Source organism: Sciurus vulgaris (genome assembly GCF_902686455.1).
Source record: "Sciurus vulgaris genome assembly, chromosome: 1".
Classification (NCBI taxonomy): domain Eukaryota; kingdom Metazoa; phylum Chordata; class Mammalia; order Rodentia; family Sciuridae; genus Sciurus; species Sciurus vulgaris.
Genome location: NC_136461.1, coordinates 212,339,852 through 212,359,566, shown reverse-complemented (window position 1 = coordinate 212,359,566; position 19,715 = coordinate 212,339,852). Strand labels below are relative to the sequence as shown.

Genomic DNA, 19,715 nt, shown 5'->3' with positions numbered 1-19,715 from the left:
TGAGGAGGAGAAACTAAGCAAGCGTGTAAGAGAGAAAAGAAGGCAGGGTAGCTACCGTGAAGCAGTTGGAGTCCACCGGGCTAACAGGGGACCAATAACGGAGAAGGATACTTGCAAGCTGACTGATGAACCAATAGCTAGCCAGGATGTTCATAGACTGACAAGTGGTTGCACCCGGAAAGCGCGGGAGAGCAGCTTTGTATTACATGGGACACGGTGTGTGGGGTGATTTCTCCCAGAGTCCTCTTTGCTCCTGTGCCACCAGCAGGAGTCCAGTGGGTGATGGGCCTGGTCTGCTCAAAACGGCTTTCCCTGAGTGGAGCCTCCAACTCACTGGGAGCAGGGAAGGGGAAAAGCCCGAGGCGCCTCTTAGCCGAGATCCAAGACTTCATGTGTTTTTATTTTTGTTGTTTTATTTTGTTTTGGTACCGGGGCTTGAATTGAGGGATGCTTCACCTTAACCCTAACCACATCCCCAGTTCTTTTTGATTTTTTTTTTTTTTTATTTTTTGAGGCAGGGTCTCACTAAGTTGCTTAGGGCCTTGCTAAGTTGCTGAGGCTGACCTTGAATTTGCACTCCTCCTGCCTCAGTCTCTCCCTGTGTTAGAAATAAGAATGTGCCTCAAGAAGTCAAACGCGTGGGGGAAAGCAGGTGGGCAGGGCCAACTCGCCTCTGCAGAAGGCTGCTAGGACCCTGGCCAGCAGCCGCCTGGGCCAGTAGGCCCCAATTTCTATCTCCAACCACAGGCAGCACCGCCCTTCGCTCCGATTGGAGGAGTTCGGTGACAATCTACATGATTGGCTACTTTTAGAATTAGGGCGGGCCAAGGGGGAGGGCCCCTTTTGAAAAGGGGCCACAGACTTTCTTTTTCGCACGCCCCGAGCTCCTGGAATCACAGGCTGTGCTACCACACCAGCCACGCTCAAGGTTTTCTCTTTGGCTTTGCCTCTCAGCAGTTGGACCGGCGTCTCAGTTTCTAAACGCTGCTCCATCCCTGTCCCACGACGCCCTCCCCGGGAGGCGTCACCCTTGCAGGGGATCTCTTTCATGCCTTGGATCTCTGCACCAGGAAGAGACCGGTCCTTTAAAGGGTTCACCTGATGAAGTCAGGTACACCCAAGATAGCCCCCCTTATTCCTCAGCTGTGCCCCAAACATAACCTGATCATCGCAGGAAAGCTCATCCTATTCACAATCCTGGGGTTTGTGTGTGTGTGTGTGTGAAATCTTGGGGCCTTCTTGGAATTCCACCTGCCATGTCCACCCTCTGGCTTTCAGAGCATCTGAGTTGGAGGTTGACTTACTGAACCTGTCATTCTTAGGGGGTAAAATCTCCAGTACTATCAGAAATACTCTACATTCCTTGGGATTGGGATCCCTCCCCCTAATTACAGGAATTATTTGGATTTTCATCATTGAATTTCCATTGTGTTTAGTAGCACCTGGTCTCCCAACTGTCAGTGGGGCCTCCCCACCCCTGGCACCACAGGGATTTCTGTACCCCACAAAAGCAACCAGGGAAGGGGCTTGGAAATCCCAGGAGAACCCATAGATTAACGAATGGGAACTCCATCAAGCAAACAAAAAGGAAACGATGTGAATAAATAACCATCATATAATAAGAAATGGTCAAAAAAAAATCAAAGCAACTGCACAGAAGTATCCCATTAAAAGATAGAGTTCATAAAAGAGGAAAATCCATTATCTGATCTGAAATGCAAATCCATTGTCACCCTTGGGGTGGTGTTTGTGCCCAGGGAACCTTGGCCCCAGGCCCAGATGTTCAGCTCTGGTATGCCTCCTTGCTACCTGCCTCCTAGAGTCCTTCCAGGCCTGGATGGGGTACCCCCTCAGATCACCTGCCCCCCTGCCATGGTCTCCATGGGACAGTGCCATGGCCTGCCACCCCTGCAACAAGCCTAGCCCTTTCTGTCTCTTTGCCTGTAGCCTCCTTCCATGCTCCTCCTGATTTGATCCTTAGCTCACCCAATCCTGCAAGCCCACCCACGATGTCTGATGCTATGCAGCTCCTGTGGTCACTAAGCAGGAAAAACCCCTGCAGTGCACTCCACTGTGTACCTTCCCTGACTCCAGTGCCACTCAGCTGTAACTGCCCAGAGACCAAGTCCAGTTGCCCAGTTCCTTGTCCTGCATGAACATTAGGAGTATGTGGCCAGAGGCCGAGTGGGCGTGAGAGCGTGGACAGGTGGGCTAGGCTGGCACAAAGAAGTTTCCATCTTCCAGGAGGGTACTTCCTGGAAGAACCCAGAGGCCTGGACCAGTTTGGGCATCCCTGGTCATCCAGGCCACAGGGCCATAAGTCAAAAGTCGGGTGAGCCTGTGGCAAGTGGTTGGGATGGCTGGGCCTTGGCCCTGAAGCACCGGAATGCGGGGGCAGGGCTGCCCACTGACCTCACAATGGTGGGTCTGCCGTCCCTGGCCAGGCTGCTGGCTGCCGGCCACCTCCCACGTCGTGCTGCTGGGCATGTCCCTCCTCAGCAGCTATGAGGGCCTGCGGCAGGAGATCCAGCGGTTGGCACAGGAGAACGAGGAGCTGCGGAGGCTCGTGCAGCTCATCCAGGAGAACCAAGAGCTGAAGCTGGTCCTCAGGAACAGGGGCAGCAGCCTGGGCTTTTGCAGCTCAGGGTTCCTGGCAGAGGTGGCTGCCAGTCCCCGGGTGCCCAGGCGCAGAACGATCAAGTTCAAAGATGCCGAGAGAGGTGAGCAGCTACGCAAACCCACAGGCTTCACTCCTCTCGCTCCTGCCATGATTGAGAAGTGCAGCAAAAACCCTGCCTCACGGGCTGTGGGTGCAGGTGGCAAGTGGCAGGTGGAGGGAAGTAGAGCAAGGCCAGGGTAGAGGTGGAATGCCAGCTCTTTCAGGAGCATATGCAGCAAGGAGGAGGTGGCATCTCTAAGAAAGTGACATTGGAGCAGAACTGAGTAAAGAGAGAGATCCAACCCAAGGAACAGTTGGTACAAAGGTCCTGAGGTGGCAACCAGTTGGCTGTGAGGCCGGTGTTCTGATGCAGAAGGTAGAGGGGACCAGGACGGCCTTGCAGGCCACAGGGAGCCTGAGGACAGGCTGCCCCTGGCCCAGTGTTCTCTGGGCTCCCAAGGTTGACAAAGGGTGGGGAACAGCCCTACTGCTGGAGAGAAGGGACAGAAGCTTGGCCAGGGTGGGACTGTGCAAAATGGCAGGCTTGGAATATCTGTTTTGAAACTTGAGTCCAGGACTTCTGGCAGTTCAAGGAAGAAGGATGCAAGGACAACTGCAAGTTCAGCCCTAGCTCTGAAAGTAGGGGAGTTGTCCCTGGAATGGGAGGTGACCCTGGGGCCTTGAGGGAATAGGTGCTGAGCTTTGGGAGGAGTCTGGCCATTCAGAACTAAGGGTGGACTCAAGTGAGCAGGGGGTAGGTCCAGTCAAGCCTGCCACTGTCTTTTGTCCCTGCTGTGGGACTGTGGGCAGAGCAGAACCACCCAGCATGCCAACACTCAGACAGATGAAAATGTGGTAAGGCAGGCAGCAAAATGCTTCCCAACACAAGCAGATGGAGGGGCTGCCAGGACCAAGCACTGGATCTTCAGGCCTTGGTCGTTCTGCTGTAGAGTGACTTTGGTGGAGCAGGGTCAGGCGAAGGCTGGGAGTGAGCAGAAGTGGGAGATGGACACCTTGAGTGGTAGTATCCCCAGGGGGAGCAGAGCAGCTTGGGGGCTGGAGGGTCAGTGCCCTTAGAGGACCATTTGTAAGCTGACAGGAATCAGTCCCTGGGGTGAAAGCGGAAGGGAGGGGCAGCTGAGGTGTTGCTCACTGGGCTGGGGGAAGACTTGGAGTCCAGAACCCGGGTAGGCTTGAGTGAGAACAGCAGGTAGTGATAGGTGTGGATGGAGTTGTGTAATTCTCTTTTGATAGATCCTGGACTGAGTTAGGCCAGGGCTGTGTTGGGTCGGGGTAGAAATGAGAAGGTAGCCAGATCCCTCAGGGCTTTTGGGAGTATGCAGAATGATTGTATGGGATGCCTTGATGCTTCAGGTGGGGGTCCTGGACTGAAGTGGGACCACTGACACTTCCCACAGCTACCCTGTGTGGGCAGGGGTAGGCTTCTGCATCTTGGTGATGCTGTGATGGCCTAGACCCCAGGCTGGACACAGTGCACCAGGAGTTTGGCAGCAGCACCATGGCAGGAGAGGGGACACCTGCCACTTGATGGGCAGTCATCTGAATGAGGACAGCATCCTATCCATGGGGAGCAGTTCCTACGCACCTGGGTCCAATCCCTGTCTGCCAGGGAGCTGGTGTTCACCTTGCTTAGCCCAAGAAGGGCTAGAGGGTAGGGACATTCAGTGAAAGGGGGTCCGAGATGAGATAGGTCACAGGAACAGCTCACGGTAGGGTGTGGGGTGGGGGTGGGTGGTGTCAAGGTTAGAGGGCATGAGGTGGGGTCAGAGGTCACAGTGTTGCTCTGAGGCTGTCTTTCTAGTGGTGACCTGGACAAAGCACTGGATTCAGTTCCTTCTAAACCATGTCTCCTGCCCCAGTCTTACCAGATGAGGGCACCAGTCAGTGAGGGACCTGTTGCATCCTGGGGTGCAGCCCAGAGACTGGTTTGCTAATGCACGGCCAGCCCACCTCTGTTCTGGCCTCCCAGTCCCAAGCAGGCTTTGAGGGCCAGCAGGGCTCACAGGGGTGCGGGGACTGGGGTGTGCCTCCAGCTCACCTGGCATCTGGCTTGGCACACTGGGGTGGTCTATGGGCTCAGCTGACTGCCCCTCTGGGGCAGCCGTCATTGGGCAGCACCATTTTCCTCACTGTTCTGCCTGCCTCACATGGAGTCCCAGGCTCCTCCACTCCAGCTATCATTTGTCTCCCCTCTGAGGGAGCCTTCTGGTGCTGATCTCGAGTACAGGCTCTGCCCTGCTTGCAGATACCTGCTCCCACCCGCCTCCAGCCAGCCCACACAGCTGAGGCCGCTTTGCATCTGCCTCAGCAAGTCTAGGAATGCAGGCCCTGTACTGGCTCTACATAGGAAGCCCTGCTTTCCTGGGGCTTCAACCACACAGAGTAATAGCAAAGAACCAACTTGGAAACCTGTGCTGACCTCTTTCTGCCCTCTTCCTCTGTGGTTTTCTCTGCCTGGGAGCCTCCTCCACTCTTCTACCATTCCTCCCCAGGCTGTGCCAACTGCAGCCTGGACATAGGCATCTTTTTCCCATGGGGGAAACACCCAGTCCTCACCAGGTGAGCTGTCTGGCCACGGTTTGGGGGATGTCAGCTCCAGGTGTTGAAAGTTGGGTGGGGACAGGGTCTCATCCCAGGAGGGGATGTCAACTCCAGGTGTACTAGGGTCGCGGCCTCCTCTGCGCTGTGAGGTTGATCGTGGGAGGTGTGCACGCGGAGGGGAGGGCGTTCTCAGCCGAGTCCCCTTTATTCCTCTTTCCTACCCATTCCTGCCCCATTCCCGGGCCGACTGCATCACGACGCAGTCCTGCAGTCCGAGCAAATCCGAACTATTAATTCTTTGTGGGGCAACCGAATCCCCTTGCCCCGAGACACCTATAAGAGGCGTCCTAGCTCGGAGAGCCCAAGGCCTGAGTGGGAGCCCGGAGATCAGCAGAGCTAAGGTGACCTTGAATCGCAGCGCCGGGCCCGCCCCCGGCCCCAATTGGCCACTTCACCCAGCAGCCAGGGGTTGCTCAGGGCAAGGGAGGAGGCGCTCAGGACAGGCCAGGACTGACGCAACCGCTGGGGGCGGGGCGCCGGGCGGGGGAGCCGGGGCTCCGGGACTGTCTCCGTAGGCCCCGCCCCGAGGTGGGGGTAGGGGAGGCAGGGAGCGCAACTGGAGCAGATCGCGAGTGACTCGGAGCCGACTATCCAGGTGGGCTCTGCACCGGTCCTAATCCTTCCCCGCGGCCGCCTTCCTTACTTACTTCCTTCTCAGGGCTCCGCTCCGCTTCTCATCTCCTGGGCCTTGGCCCGGTCCAGGCATTGAACAGGCTGTGCCTGGTTCCCGTGGCCAAAAGGCCCTGGGAGGTAATGTTCCTTTTCATCTGCCTGTCCCAACCCTGTTGCCTCTCTTGCCAAAAGAACCAGGACTTTCCCATCCAAGGGCTTCAGGATGCCTGCTCTGTCACCTCCATCTCTGCTCCAGGTCCTGGGTTTTTTCCCCAACCAGGGCATTGAGACCCTGGCAAGGGGGCACTGGGCTGGCCCCCTCCACCTTCCAGGTTAGGGCTCTGCTCAGGCTGCCCTGTGAGCTGAGGCCTGCAGCTCTGACCCTGCCCAGAATTGTGTCGTGGGTCATTTCCCCACGGCTCCTCCTGGACTTGGAATCTACCCCTTCTTTCCAATCAGAGCCTCTGTTCAGAGGTCAGTTCACCAAGGCATGACTCCCAGGCCTCCCTGCTGATGTTTGCCTCTGTTCAGTTCTCCCAGGGTTACCAGCTGAAGAGCAACTGCTGGACTCCAGTCGCACCATCATGGGCAACCCAGAGGGGCGCTTCCACTTTGCCATTGACCGCGGGGGTACCTTTACAGATGTCTTTGCCCAGTGCCCAGGAGGGCATGTGCGGGTCCTGAAACTGCTCTCAGAGGACCCTGCCAACTATGCAGATGCACCAACAGAGGGCATCCGCCGCATCCTGGAGCAGGTGGGCCAAGGGAGAGCAGGTGTGGTGGGGAGGGACCCTCCCACCATAAGCCTGATTCTGACCATGTGGTCTCCAGGAGGGGGGCGTGCTGTTGCCCCGGGACCGGCCACTGGACACCAGCCGTATTGCCAGCATCCGCATGGGCACCACAGTGGCCACCAATGCACTATTAGAACGACGGGGGGAGAGGGTGGCCCTGCTGGTGACACGTGGCTTCCGAGACCTGCTGCACATTGGCACCCAGGCCCGTGACGACCTCTTTGACCTGGTGAGCACCCAGCTGGGTGCTAGGTGGTACAGCTTCCTTGAATCTGTCTCAGCAAGTTGTCATTGACCCGTGGGGAGTGCAGTTAAGGGAAGGATCAGTGGAGGGCCAAGTCCATCAGCTGACAGGCAGAGAAGTAGTTTTGGGCAGTGCCAGCAAGGTACCCTGCCCTCAGAGTAGGGACATGCTGCCATATTCCTGCTGCTACCATGCCCTGCCCTGGACCCTGGCAGCCCAAGTCAGCCCTATTCAGGGTGAAAGTTCAAAGCTGCCCTTTGGGGGTGAGGCAGTTGACCATATTCCAGTCAAATGCCTGAGGGCAGAGAGCCACCCACTAGGGGAGCCTTACTGGGCCAGTCTGACTGACTGTCTCTTGGGCCTGTCTACTGACTTGTTGGGACACATCCCCTTGCCTGCATTGCCCCATCCACGCAGGACCCACACAAACCCTCAGGCCTGGGCCTCCTCTGAGTCTCTGCCCACCCCCAGGCTGTGCCCATGCCAGAGATGCTGTATGAGGAGGTGCTGGAGGTGGAGGAACGTGTGGTGCTTTACCGTGGAGAACCAGGCGCCGGGTCGCCTGTCAAAGGTGCCAGTGCCACTCACAGCTGCAGGGCCTGGGGAGGGCAGATCCTGGCCGCCTCTGACTAGGGCAATGGGCTCCTGCAGGCCGTACGGGAGACCTGCTAGAGGTGCAGCAGCCTGTGGACCTGGGGGCCCTGCGTGGGAAGCTGGAGGGGCTCCTGTCCCGGGGCATCCGCAGCCTGGCTGTGGTGCTCATGCACTCGTACACGTGAGTGAGGCCATGAGCCACATGGAGGGCTGTGGGCCTCAGTGGGAGGCATAGGGCCTTGGTGGGAGGTGCAGAGACCCTGGGTTCTTGTTGTAGATGGGCCCAACATGAGCAGCAGGTGGGCACACTAGCCCGAGAGCTGGGCTTCACGCACGTATCCTTGTCCTCGGAGGCCATGCCCATGGTCCGAATTGTTCCCCGGGGACACACAGCCTGCGCCGATGCCTACCTCACTCCCACCATCCAGCGCTATGTGCAGGGCTTCCGCCGTGGTTTCCAGGGTCAGCTCAAGGTGAGGCCCTTGACTGCCTGCTCTGCACCCCAGCTCTGGGCCTACCCAGCTCTTACTGCCCACCTGCCCACTTCACAGGATGTGCAGGTGCTCTTCATGCGCTCCGATGGTGGCCTGGCGCCCATGGATGCCTTCAGTGGCTCCCGCGCTGTGCTCTCCGGTCCTGCTGGTGGTGTGGTGGGTTACTCAGCCACAACCTACCAGCTAGAGGGCCACCAGCCTATCATCGGCTTTGACATGGGAGGTATGAGGCTGAAGGGGGCACCTGGGGGAGGCTCAGCTGCCAGGCGGGGCAAATGTGGGCATGCAGGTCTTTGGGTGACTCCTAGAGTCCATTGCCTCCCAGGCACGTCCACTGATGTCAGCCGCTATGCTGGGGAATTCGAGCATGTCTTCGAGGCCAGCACAGCTGGTGTTACCCTTCAGGCCCCCCAGCTGGACATCAACACAGTGGCAGCTGGTGGGGGTTCCCGCCTCTTCTTCAGGTGAGTTTCCACCCTTCCAGCCCAGACCTCCAGCCCTTCCCCAACTCCCACCTCCAATCCCAGTCCTCCATCTCCCCAGGTCTGGCCTCTTCGTAGTTGGGCCCGAGTCAGCAGGTGCTCACCCAGGCCCTGCCTGCTACCGCAAAGGTAAGTGCCAGCATGCAAGTCTGCGTCCTGCCAGACCTTGCCCTCCTCATGCTGTCCCAGGCCCATTCAGTCTTTCAGCCTCATCCCTGCTGCCCACTCCTGGCCCCCTGGCCTCTATCCCCCAACCCCCACAACGTGCCCACCTCCCAGGGGGCCCCGTGACAGTGACGGATGCTAATCTGGTCTTGGGTCGCCTGCTGCCTGCCTCCTTCCCCTGCATTTTTGGGCCGGGAGAGGACCAGCCACTGTCCCCTGAGGCCTCCCGCAAGGCCTTGGAGGCTGTGGCCACTGAGGTCAACAGCTTCCTGACCAACGGGTCCTGCCCTGCCTCCCCGCTGAGCCTGGAGGAAGTGGCCATGGGGTTCGTGCGTGTGGCCAATGAGGCCATGTGCCGGCCCATCCGTGCGCTCACACAGGTATGCCCTTCTCTGTCCACCCTCACCTACCTGTCTAGCCCTCAAGCCCTGCCCCTGCCCCCAATTTCCTGCAGGGGTGAGAGGTAGGGGCTAGACAAGTGGGCTAGGAGAGGCCACTGACCCTTCTGGATCCTCAGGCTCGAGGTCATGACCCCTCAGCCCATGTGCTGGCCTGCTTCGGGGGAGCTGGTGGGCAGCATGCTTGCGCCATTGCTCGGGCCCTGGGCATGGACACTGTGCATATCCACAGGTGGGTCTGGGTGTGGGTGTACTGATGGCCATGACTCCTGGGTTCGGGGAGAGCCAGCTTTGGGAGGAGCCTCTTCACCACTTGCTGCCCTGGCCCACAGGCACAGTGGGCTGCTGTCAGCACTGGGGCTGGCTCTGGCAGATGTGGTGCATGAGGCACAGGAGCCCTGCTCCCTGCCTTACACATCAGAGACCTTCATGCAGCTGGACCAGAGGCTGAGCCTCCTGGAGGAGCAGTGTGTGGATGCCCTGCAAGCCCAGGGCTTCCCCAGGTGGGATTCTGGGTCACTGCGAAGAGGGTTTGTATTATCCCCATCAGCCCCTTGGCAGGTTTACCACTTTGTGACTTCCCAGATGGTCCCAGAGTCCTTTAGGACAATGGTCAGGGAGGACCCCTGGACTGTGAGTCCCTGAGAAATAGGACAGGCATCATCAAGGACACTGGTGAAGTCCCACCTGCCTACTCTAGGTCCCAGATCAGCACTGAGAGCTTCCTGCATCTGCGTTACCAGGGAACTGACTGTGCCCTGATGGTGTCTGCCCACCAGCACCCAGCCACTGCCCGCTCACCCCGAGCTGGTGACTTTGGGGCAGCCTTTGTGGAGAGGTATGTGAGCCCCTCATCCTGGGAGCCCAGTGGGTGACCTATCTCTGACTACCTTGCCCTAATGGCTCCCTTGGATGGGGTGGTGCAGGTACCTGAGAGAGTTTGGCTTCGTCATCCCTGAGCGACCGGTGGTGGTGGATGACGTGCGGGTGAGGGGCACTGGTCGCAGTGGTCTTCGGTTGGAGGTCGCCCCCAAAGCCCAGACTGGGCCTCCCCGGGTGGACAAGGTTGGTGGCCCTGTGTGCTGGTTCACCCATATCCATGGGCCCTAGGCACAAGTACAGATGGGGAGGCCACACCCTGTTGGGGGGCCTCAGGGAAGGTGCTTGGCCTAGGAGCCTGGCTCACCCCAAACTCTCTGCAGGTGACCCAGTGCTACTTCGAGGGGGGTTACCAGGAGACTCCTGTGTACCTGCTAGGGGAGCTGGGCTATGGGCACCAGCTTCAGGGGCCCTGCCTCATCATTGACAGCAACAGGTGGGCTGAGACCTGGCCTGGGTGAAGCCTTGGAGAGGTGAACTATGGGACCCCTGGTGAGGGTTCTTAGGCCCATGGCTGCAGGAGCCTGAGGGTCTTGGGGGGGTCCTATAATCAGGGTGTCCCCTGACCTGAGGCTGTGGGTCCCTGGTTGGGAGACCTGGGTCTCTGACCTGGCCATTGCAGCCCCTTTGTGCCCCCTGCCCCCAGCACCATCCTTGTGGAGCCTGGGTGCCAGGCAGAAGTGACCAAGACAGGGGATATCCGCATCTCTGTGGGGGCTGAGGCCCCCAGCACAGTGGGCACTAAGCTTGACCCCATCCAGTTGTCTATCTTTTCACACCGCTTCATGAGCATCGCTGGTGAGTGGCTGCCACCGTCTTCCCCACAAGCCTGGCTGACTCTGGTATAGGGCATGGGGGCTGTGTGCTGGCCAGGGATAGGAACAGTGGGGTGGCTCTCACTACATGCAGTGAACTACAAGGCGTGTACCCAGGGGAAACATGACCAAGGGGAAGAGCAGTTTCCCTGGGGGCCAGGGGGTGATTGGTGTGGCTTTGGCCCTGGGATGGCACCACCTTCTACAGGGCAGTCCTCAGGCAGGGCAGGTGCCTTCTCCTCTTATCAGGATCTGAGGATATCTAGGAACTGAATCTTGAGACCAACAGAGCAAGCTCACCTGTGCAGGGTCAGGACAGCCTGGGGGCTCGGTGCCTGGGAACCATGTTCCTGCTGTGTAGACAGAGTGGAGAGTGAAGGGGAGACCCCAGGCTCTTGTTGGGAGCTCCAGGCAATTGAAGAGGAAGGTGATGGCCTTCACATAGACCAAGACACACTGGCTGCAGCTTCACTGCCCAGGTGGACATGCTGCTACCTAGTCCTTCCCAGGACATGGGAGAAGTAGCTGGGTCCTGGGTTTGGGTTTGAAGGCCTTGACCCCATGGGTCCTCCTCCTCCCTTTCCCGGAGCCATGCTGTGGGTGGTGGGACCAGCGGGTGCCTGGTCACTCTGTGCCCCCAGAGCAGATGGGCCGCATCCTGCAGCGCACAGCCATTTCCACCAACATCAAGGAACGCCTGGACTTCTCCTGCGCCCTCTTTGGGCCTGATGGGGGGCTGGTTTCCAATGCCCCCCACATTCCCGTGCATCTGGGAGCCATGCAGGAGACTGTGCAGTTCCAGGTGCGGTGGGCCCCTTCCCTTGCCTCCCTCACTTGCCCATGCCCCTGCCCTGCCCCAACTCTGCACCTATCTCCTGGTTTCAGATCCAGCACTTGGGGTCTGATCTCCACCCTGGTGATGTGCTGCTCAGCAACCACCCCAGTGCAGGGGGCAGCCATCTTCCAGACCTGACTGTAATCACACCAGTGAGTCACTGCCAGGCTACCTTTGTGGGGTAAGGGGTGGCTAACACAGCTGACTGTCGCTCTCTACCTGCTAGGTATTTTGGCCAGGTCAGACGCGGCCTGTGTTCTACGTGGCTAGCCGAGGGCATCATGCAGACATTGGGGGTATTACACCAGGCTCCATGCCCCCACATTCCACTGCACTGCAGCAGGAGGGTGCTGTCTTTCTGTCCTTCAAGCTGGTCCAGGGGGGCGTCTTCCAGGAGGAGGGTGAGCAGGAGTGGGACTGCAGTGGGGGTTTAGCAGGATGGGACACCTGGCTGCTGCCAGTGACCAGGCTGGGCTGAACCCTGGGATACAGCCCAGCAGCCCAGGTCTGTCCTGAGGCTGGGGAAAGACAAGTGGTGATTCCATGGCACAGTTTGGATCATCTCCCAGAGGTGATCAGAGGAGCTGAGATGAATTCTGTCTGGCCAAGGAGGGCCTCCTTGGAGGTGGTTTTGGGGTAGGAAGTTGGCCAGGACATGCAAGCGGTAGAGTATAGAAGGAAGAAGGGCCTACTTTAGATGGGTAGTGGCTACAGTCCACACTGGGTCTAGGTGAAGGATGTTTGGGAACTCAAAGTTGGTATCATGGGATTTGGGTGGAGTGAGGGGTCAAGTTTGGATGCAGGAGGATAAAGGCCCTGCACTGAACAGAGGCAGGGAAGATAGGATTAGTAGACAAGGCAGCATGTGGTCTAAGGTCATGGGGGCATGGCAGCCCAGAGAAGCACCCCAGAATGAGGGGAGGTGAGCTGAGCAGGCTGGAGGGGTAGGGGTGACAGAGCAATGGTCCACTGGGGGTGTCACAGACACATATATAGGGTGACCTTGGTCAGGGGGAACTGGGGCAGGAGATGTGGATCATGGAGGGACAAGTGCAAGCAAGCACATGGCAGTGGACCAGTGCCAGGGAGCCTCAGGGAAGACCATAACCCCAAAGGGAAGGAGTTTTCCTGAAGTATGTAGGAGTCTCTGGTTAGACCTGCACTCCTTGCAGGAGTGGGAAGGGAAACCTTGTCCAACCCTGGGAAACCTGCAGGTTGGGGGTGGCATGGACAGGTGTGATACTCTTTTGAAGCCCTTGGCTGTGGAAGTCAGTGGCAGGCAGCAGGGCTAAGGGCAGGGCAAGTGGGGGAATGTCAAGAAAGTGGCTTTTCTCCTGGGAAATGGAAGAAGTGGGTTGGAGACAGCAGTGGAGGGATGAAAGAAGGAGGAGCTGTTTCCAAGGGACCAATATGCCCTCCAGGCATCTCTACCTCCAGTGAGGTCACTGGCCAAGCTGGCTCTGCAGGGTGCCCTTAGGTGCTGGCCATGGGAGGGAGAGGCTCAGTAGAAGGGTAGAGGCTGGAGCTTCAGGGGAGTGGAGTCAGCAGGAGAGGTGGAGATTCAGTGGACAACCAACATGGGACTCCCAGTGCCTGGTGGGGGTGCAGTGGGGGTGGAATGCGACATCAGGTGACTGAGAAGATGGTGGCAGCTCAGGGGTGACCTTGCCCATTCCATCTAGCGGTGACAGAAGCCTTGCGGGCACCAAGCAAGATCTCTGGTTGTAGTGGAACTAGGAACCTGCATGACAATCTGTCGGATCTCCGCGCCCAGGTGGCAGCCAACCAGAAGGGCATACAGTTGGTGGGGGAGCTCATCGGGCAGTATGGCCTGGATGTTGTGCAGGCCTACATGGGCCACATTCAGGTGAGTCTAGGGGAGGGAGGTGGGGGCAGCACTCTGCCTGCCCGAGGCAGCTGGGCCACTCTGAAGGTGGTGTGACCCATGGAACCCTCTCCCTGCCAAGGCAAATGCGGAATTGGCAGTACGTGACATGCTGCGGGCCTTTGGAACCTCCCGGCAGGCTCGGGGCCTGCCCCTGGAGGTGTCTGCAGAGGACCACATGGATGATGGCTCTCCCATACACCTCCGAGTGCAGATCAACCTGAGTCAGGTCAGACCTGGTTAGAAGACAGGAAAGGAGCCCTCTGCAGCTTGGGAGGTGGCTGCCCACTGCTGACGCCTTCACCCTTCTCCCTCACGGGCAGGGCAGTGCTGTGTTTGACTTCAGTGGCACTGGGCCCGAGGTGTTCGGCAACCTCAATGCTCCGCGGGCCATAACGCTGTCGGCCCTCATCTACTGCTTGCGTTGTCTTGTGGGCCGGGACATCCCACTCAACCAGGTTCGCAGGGCGTGGAGTCTGAGGTGGGGCCCTCGCAGTGAAAGGTCAGCGAGTGAACCTTAGGTTGAAGGTCACCCTGAGTGCTTGTGGGGTCAAGGTCAGCCTAACGTGAACTGAGCCCAGGAGGTGGGCATGTTTCTACCGGAATCCCCCGTCCCATTTGCCCCTGAGAGCCGCTTGCCCTCTTCACAGGGCTGTCTGGCACCTGTGCGGGTGGTGATTCCTAGAGGCTCCATCCTGGACCCGTCCCCAGAGGCAGCGGTAGTGGGTGGCAACGTGCTCACATCACAGCGTGTGGTGGACGTCATCCTGGCGGCCTTCGGGGCCTGTGCTGCCTCCCAGGTGTGACACAGCAGGGTGGGTGCGGCCCCGGGGGCTTCTGGGAACTCTGGGAGAGGGTATGCAGGGAGCGGATGCCCCACCCCAGCCAGGTTGCGGTTAAAGCTTGTCCCTGACAGGGCTGCATGAACAACGTGACCCTGGGCAACGCCCATATGGGCTACTACGAGACGGTGGCGGGCGGCGCAGGTGCGGGTCCCGGCTGGCACGGGCGCAGCGGCGTGCACAGTCACATGACGAACACACGCATCACCGACCCCGAGATACTGGAGAGTCGGTGAGTTACGCGCGACAGAGGCTGGGCGGCTAGATGGAGCCGAGCCCTGGTTGGGCTGAGCTGTGCCTCTCGCACGCGTAGGTACCCGGTCATCCTGCGCCGCTTTGAACTGAGGCCGGGCTCTGGGGGCAGAGGCCGATTCCGGGGCGGCGACGGCGTGGTCCGCGAGCTGCTCTTCCGCGAAGAGGCGCTGCTGTCGGTGCTCACCGAACGCCGGGCCTTCCAGCCATATGGCCTCCAGGGTGGGCAGCTCCGCTGGCGCCCCGCCTGTTCCCTACCCACTGCAGGATCTGTGATCCCCCGCCTCGGTTCCACCCTCCTGCCGTGTTTCCCCCTGACTCTCCATTCCCTTCTCTCCCTTTTCTCCCTGGGCATCGAGCGCCTCTTTCCCCGCAGGGGGCGAGCCTGGAGCCCGGGGCCTAAACCTGCTGATCCGAAAGGATGGACGTACAGTGAATCTGGGCGGGAAGACGTCGGTGCCAGTATACCCCGGGGTAAGGGGTGCGGCCGTGCTGTTCTTCCCTTCCCTTATTTCCCCCATTCCACCGAGAGTGAACAGAGATGCAGAAATAACTAGATAGTGAATTTAATTTGGTTCCTGAAGGACAGAGGGACTACACTGGGCCCCTGGGGTCCAGAGGGAAAGATGGAATGCTTCCCGAGCTGGGGAGGCACCAAGCCTGCGCTGAACCTGCCCCTCTCCACAGGATGTGTTCTGCCTTCATACGCCTGGAGGTGGCGGCTACGGGAACCCGGAGGACGCCCCACCATTGCAGGGCTCGCCTCCACAATCCCCTGCCTTCCCAGAGAGGGGTAGTGTCTATGAATACCGCCGGGCCCAGGAGGCTGTGTGAGGGGCCCCACAATAAAGATCCCTTACATCGCCCAGTTGTGGGACACGGCTGTCAGGCCACACTCCTGCTCTGCCTCGTGGTCTGTTGCCGGCAGCATCCTTTGTGCCAGGTCAGGAGAGTACCGAAACTCGGAGCTGTAGGCCCACGGTCAGGTGGTCCGTGAGTCCCGCCAGGGCAGTACTGAACATCACCTGTTCCACTTCCTGGGGGCAGGAACCAGGTTGAGGGATGGTCCCAATGCTAGCAGGCCCAGCAGTCCTGAACTCTGGCACTTACTGGACTCAGCAGGCTCCCGGGCACTCCCCGGTAGGTGATATAATCCAGGCGCCGGCCCTGCCAGGGGTTAGTCCGGCGGCCTCCGCGGGGAGGGCCTGCCAGGTAGAGGTGACGCCCTTTCTCCTGCTCCAAGGCCCTAGGGGAGGGGCGGTGTCACCAAGGCTGGAGGCTTCTCTAGGCCCGGCCAGCACTCCACTCACCTCCGCAGCATCTCCGGGGAGCTAGCTACTGATTGGTGGAGGGTGGAAGTGCTCAGGATAGTTCCTGTGGGTGCAGTGGGAGGGTGGAATCAGCAGGTGCCTAGCTGATGAAGCCCTGAAGGGGACTAACCGCCCCCACCCCATCCCCTAGTGCATACCCAGGGCCCAAGGCTGATCCTGGCGTGTGCTCAGCCGGCAGGGGTCCCGGAAACAGCGGAAGAGTTTGTGCCCCTGCTCCTGTGCATGGTCTGCACAGAGGACCAGCGTTTGGTGGGCGGGCCGGGCCGGGCCTCGGTCTTGTCTCCTCCCTGCTAAGCACCTCACCTTTTGAGCAGTTGTCAAAATTTAAGTCACCCAGGAGTACGCTGAAGGCCACAGCCTCTCCACTCTGGCGGCTCTCGGCCTCAAACTGCTCTGCCCAGTCCAGCAGCAGCGTCAGCTGTTTGTAGCGCAAGAGCCCATCCTCTATGGAAGGGATGGGGGTTGGGGGTAGAGGTATGCCTTCTGCTCCGCCCTCGGTGAGGTGAGGGTCCACATCCTGGACACCTGTCCCCGCTCCCCCACCCCAGCTAGATCGGGGTCTGTGCACCCACCCAGGCCCTTCTTGGGAATTGCCATGCTTGGGGCAGTGAACAAACAGTGGGCAGAAGGAAAGAGAGGGGCAAATAAGGGTAGGCCTGCTGTCGTCACTGAGAGAGAAAAGAAGGGCAGAGGGAGGGCCTGGCACTATCCAACAACCCTTTCCACAGGGCTCACCAGTGGGTGCATGCAAGTGCGTGCAATGCAGGAATCCCACCACGCGGCGCCCGTCCAGGATGCCCAGTTGCGCCTGCAACACCACCGACAGTCCCAGCTTTGCCCATTCAGCCCAACAGCTCACCCCGTCCCAGGCTAGAGCACAGAGTCGGGAGTATACCTGAGCGGACAGTAGACCTTTGGAGGCAAATGCGTCCTCACGACACGCATTGGGGAAACAATGGAAGGTGGCACGCAAAAGTGGGTAGCGGGAAGCCAGCAGGAGCCCGCTGCCCAGCAGTTTTAAGTATGGCCCAGGTTGTAGGCCAAGTGTGCCCACGTCGTATAGCACTGGGCCCAGATTCGGAGCAAGGCGGCGCACCAGGCGTTGAGCTGCTCGGATATCGAACACCTCCTGCAGGCACACAAAGTCCAGCCCCGCGGGCATTTGGGCCATCAGCACCCCGCCTGGCGTCCCAGGCCTCTGCGGGCTGCAGCCGGTAGCTCCGTAGAGCGAGGGTCGTAGGCCGTTTAGCAGAGCAGTGCCAATGGCCTCGGCGCGTTGCTGGCTGTGCGGTAGGTTGCTGAAGCGCGCCAGACCGTCGGGGAGCAGGCACAGGTTGGCAGTGAGGAAGACAAAGCAGCGTGCAAACTCAGCACACGGGCGCCAGGGCGTGGGCGGCACCCAGCATGGAGGAGGGGGCTGGTAGCAGAAGGGGCGCCGGCAGGCTTGCAGTGGCAGCCAGAGCAGCAAGCCGGGCAGCGCCAGCGGCAGGCCGACCAGCAGGAGTAGCAGCAGCGCCACCCCGCCGCCAGCTACTGCTTTCAGCTTGCTGGGGCGCGCAGTTGGTGCCCAGCAGCCAATCAACTGGTCTAGAGCCCAGTAGGTCGGGAAGAGCAGCACGCGGGCCATGCTGTGGAGGGCGTGCAGTACAGGATACGCGAAGGGCGAAGGCCTAAGGGTGTCGTCGGGCACCGGGGGCCAGTCGGACTGGGATTGCATAGCGCTCGGGGCTTTCTGGCTGCGAAGCCGCCCTGAAGACTCATTAGCTCCGAGTCGAGTCGTCAGCACATCGGCGGGAGCTGCAGGGGTGTCACAGGGGTCAAGGCCACGTGGCACAGCCTGTGCGAGAAACCCGTAAGGCGCTGTACCCAGCGAGCCTGGCGGTTCCCACACGGGCCGAAGGGGCGCTTCGAGGAAGCCCCTGACTTTACCTGCCCGGAACTTAAGCGACCGTTGGGAAAAACAAAACGGAAAGTGAATAGGACCCTAGTTTTGCAGCCCCGTCCCAAATCTTTCTTGCCCCGCCCGGGCCACCCGAAGCTGCAAGGGGGCAATAGGGCTCCGCCCTGCCCCTCCGCCCTGAAAGAGGGGTGTAGGCTGAATCCGGCTGTTCATCTTCCCCGCCCCCACCTGCCTGACGCTCTCGCTACCCAAACCGCAGGATCCACCCGGCCCTTGCCCCGCCCACTTCTGCCTATCTTTCCAGCCCTGCGGTGGTAGGGGTCTGATTGCAAGCACCAAGCATCAATGGGAGACGGACCCGGACTCTGAGCAGCCTAAACAGTCCAGAGCCCCACACAGTCCCCCCAAAGGGTGGAGGTGGTCCTGTGATCCTACCCCGAGAAGCTCCCAATGTGGGGAGAGAGACGGTTGGTTCCACCCCGTGAGGCCACTCCGCCTGGGCACGCGAGCCAGGAACAAGCCAGCTCCCTATTCGCTGAGCCCTCTAGCACTGACACCGTTCACAGGACAGTGCGACCTGGAGCTCACAGGCTCTGCTTGGCTCCCCTTGGATGCCCACTTCTAAGTTGGACTGTTACTGAGTACAGTGCCTCCCAGGCAGCCAGGGAGGTAAAGGGGCTTTTGGGCCTCACCTGGCCAGGCTGATCCCAAATGCTGTCCTCAGGATCAACTCCTTCTATCCCCTTTCCACCGGCTAATCAAGAGACTGAGTTTCCTGGCTGGAACCCTGAAAGTCTCAGGAGCACTAGGAGCCAGGAGGGCAGATGGCCATAGCTCCTGGGGCCTGGGGCATCCCAGCTGGAGAGCTGTAGCAGGCACCCTCTCTGTCCCTGGACTCCTCACTGGTTGCTGGCAAGATTCCTGTTTAAACCCAGACCCTGTGACTTCTCCATTCCTTCCTTTTGTCTTTCTGATTGGCAAACACCAATGCTCTAGGACCCTCCACACTTGGGGTCCTTATTTCCACCCACCTTTCCATTGCGGCCCTGTCCCTACGCCCCAGCTAGTACTCTGGGCTTACCCATACAGCCTCCTCTTAGGCCCCTTCCAGCCTTCCTGGCCTGCACCCCGCAGCTTCTGGCACTACTCACACCCTTCCCATCTCCTCCCACAGGCTACTCAAGCACTCTATCTGATCCCCTACCCACCATTTCTTCTCCTGTCTCCTGCTTCCCTATCCAACCTCAGCCTCTGAAACCCTCCCTAATTCTGAACTCCACTACCCCAGGCCCATGGACCCTGTGGAAGGGGGTCTTTCCCTTCCAGACCTTGGGCATCTTGGGGGAGGGGCTGCTTTCTCCCTGGCTGCTCCCTGCCCAGGTTTGTATGGGGTGAGGCTGCTTTCTTCCCTTCCCTTCCCTCCCCTCTCCACTCCTTTCCTGTCCCCTCCCCTCCCTTACTTTTTCCTTCCTTCCCCTCCCCTCCTCTCCCCTCCCCTCTCCTCTTCTCTCTCTCTCTCTCTCTCTCTCTCTCTGCAAGCTCTCTTCCCTTTTGCAGTATTGGGGATTGAATACTGAACCCAGGGGCACTCTACCACTGAACTACATCCTCAGCCCTTTTTATTTTGAGACAGGGTCTTGCTAAGTTGTCCATTGAACTTACCTTCTTCCTGCCTCAGCCTCCCAAGTTGGAGACAGCTTTCTTCTCATTGGCCTCCCTCTACTGCCCTCCTGCCCTTGAGGTTCTTCCTTTGTGGCCCCTAGTCCCTGCCCAGCATGGAGGGAGAACTCCCTGCAGGCCAGTTCCACCCTCCTTCTGAATTCCTGCTCTTCTTGTTCCAAGTCTCAAAGGGCCTGCTGCTCCCATCACCAAGTAAAGAGAACCTGGGGGGCTTCCAAACAACTCCCTTAGC

General features: G+C 59.4%; 2 protein-coding genes across 6 annotated transcripts; one reads left to right on the top strand and one right to left on the bottom strand.

Moving 5' to 3' along the window:
• The first annotated feature begins 5,080 nt into the window (after window positions 1-5,080).
• OPLAH (5-oxoprolinase, ATP-hydrolysing) lies at window positions 5,081-15,467 on the top strand. 5 transcript variants are annotated; one of them, XM_079112836.1, is made up of 27 exons: window positions 5,759-5,876; window positions 6,425-6,648; window positions 6,725-6,916; window positions 7,403-7,502; window positions 7,583-7,706; window positions 7,803-7,998; window positions 8,077-8,242; window positions 8,345-8,483; window positions 8,563-8,630; window positions 8,781-9,046; window positions 9,184-9,296; window positions 9,397-9,567; window positions 9,765-9,902; window positions 9,991-10,129; window positions 10,267-10,379; window positions 10,590-10,741; window positions 11,400-11,560; window positions 11,644-11,745; window positions 11,820-11,994; window positions 13,276-13,460; window positions 13,561-13,707; window positions 13,802-13,936; window positions 14,129-14,278; window positions 14,395-14,552; window positions 14,634-14,794; window positions 14,949-15,046; window positions 15,260-15,467. In XM_079112836.1, exons 2-27 carry the CDS (start codon window positions 6,478-6,480, stop codon window positions 15,404-15,406), a joined length of 3,867 nt encoding a protein of 1,288 aa, XP_078968962.1. In that variant the 5' UTR covers window positions 5,759-5,876; window positions 6,425-6,477; the 3' UTR covers window positions 15,407-15,467. The 5 variants fall into 5 exon arrangements, with proteins under 5 accessions (XP_078968960.1, XP_078968962.1, XP_078968961.1 ...); XM_079112834.1 differs by lacking the exon at window positions 5,759-5,876 and adding an exon at window positions 5,081-5,239 and having other exon boundaries at window positions 8,563-9,046; window positions 10,566-10,741; XM_079112835.1 differs by having other exon boundaries at window positions 8,563-9,046.
• Window positions 15,468-15,483: 16 nt separating this feature from the next.
• On the bottom strand, window positions 15,484-17,620 carry LOC306645283 (sphingomyelin phosphodiesterase 5-like; the record flags this gene model as incomplete). Its single annotated transcript, XM_079112879.1, has 6 exons — window positions 15,484-15,609; window positions 15,683-15,818; window positions 15,883-15,946; window positions 16,041-16,130; window positions 16,207-16,347; window positions 16,639-17,620. 6 exons carry the CDS (start codon window positions 17,618-17,620, stop codon window positions 15,517-15,519), a joined length of 1,506 nt encoding a protein of 501 aa, XP_078969005.1. The 3' UTR covers window positions 15,484-15,516.
• Between the last annotated feature and the right edge of the window lie 2,095 nt (window positions 17,621-19,715).

What these genes read in the sequence shown, in the direction of transcription:
- OPLAH (XM_079112834.1), top strand. Translation starts at nt 6,478, where the DNA reads ATGGGCAACCCAGAGGGGCGCTTCCACTTTGCCATTGACCGCGGGGGT. An exon ending in CCATCCGTGCGCTCACACAG is followed by an intron (nt 9,047 to 9,183) that starts GTATGCCCTTCT and finishes CTGGATCCTCAG; the next exon opens with GCTCGAGGTCATGACCCCTC. An exon ending in CGGTGCCAGTATACCCCGGG is followed by an intron (nt 15,047 to 15,259) that starts GTAAGGGGTGCG and finishes CCCTCTCCACAG; the next exon opens with GATGTGTTCTGCCTTCATAC.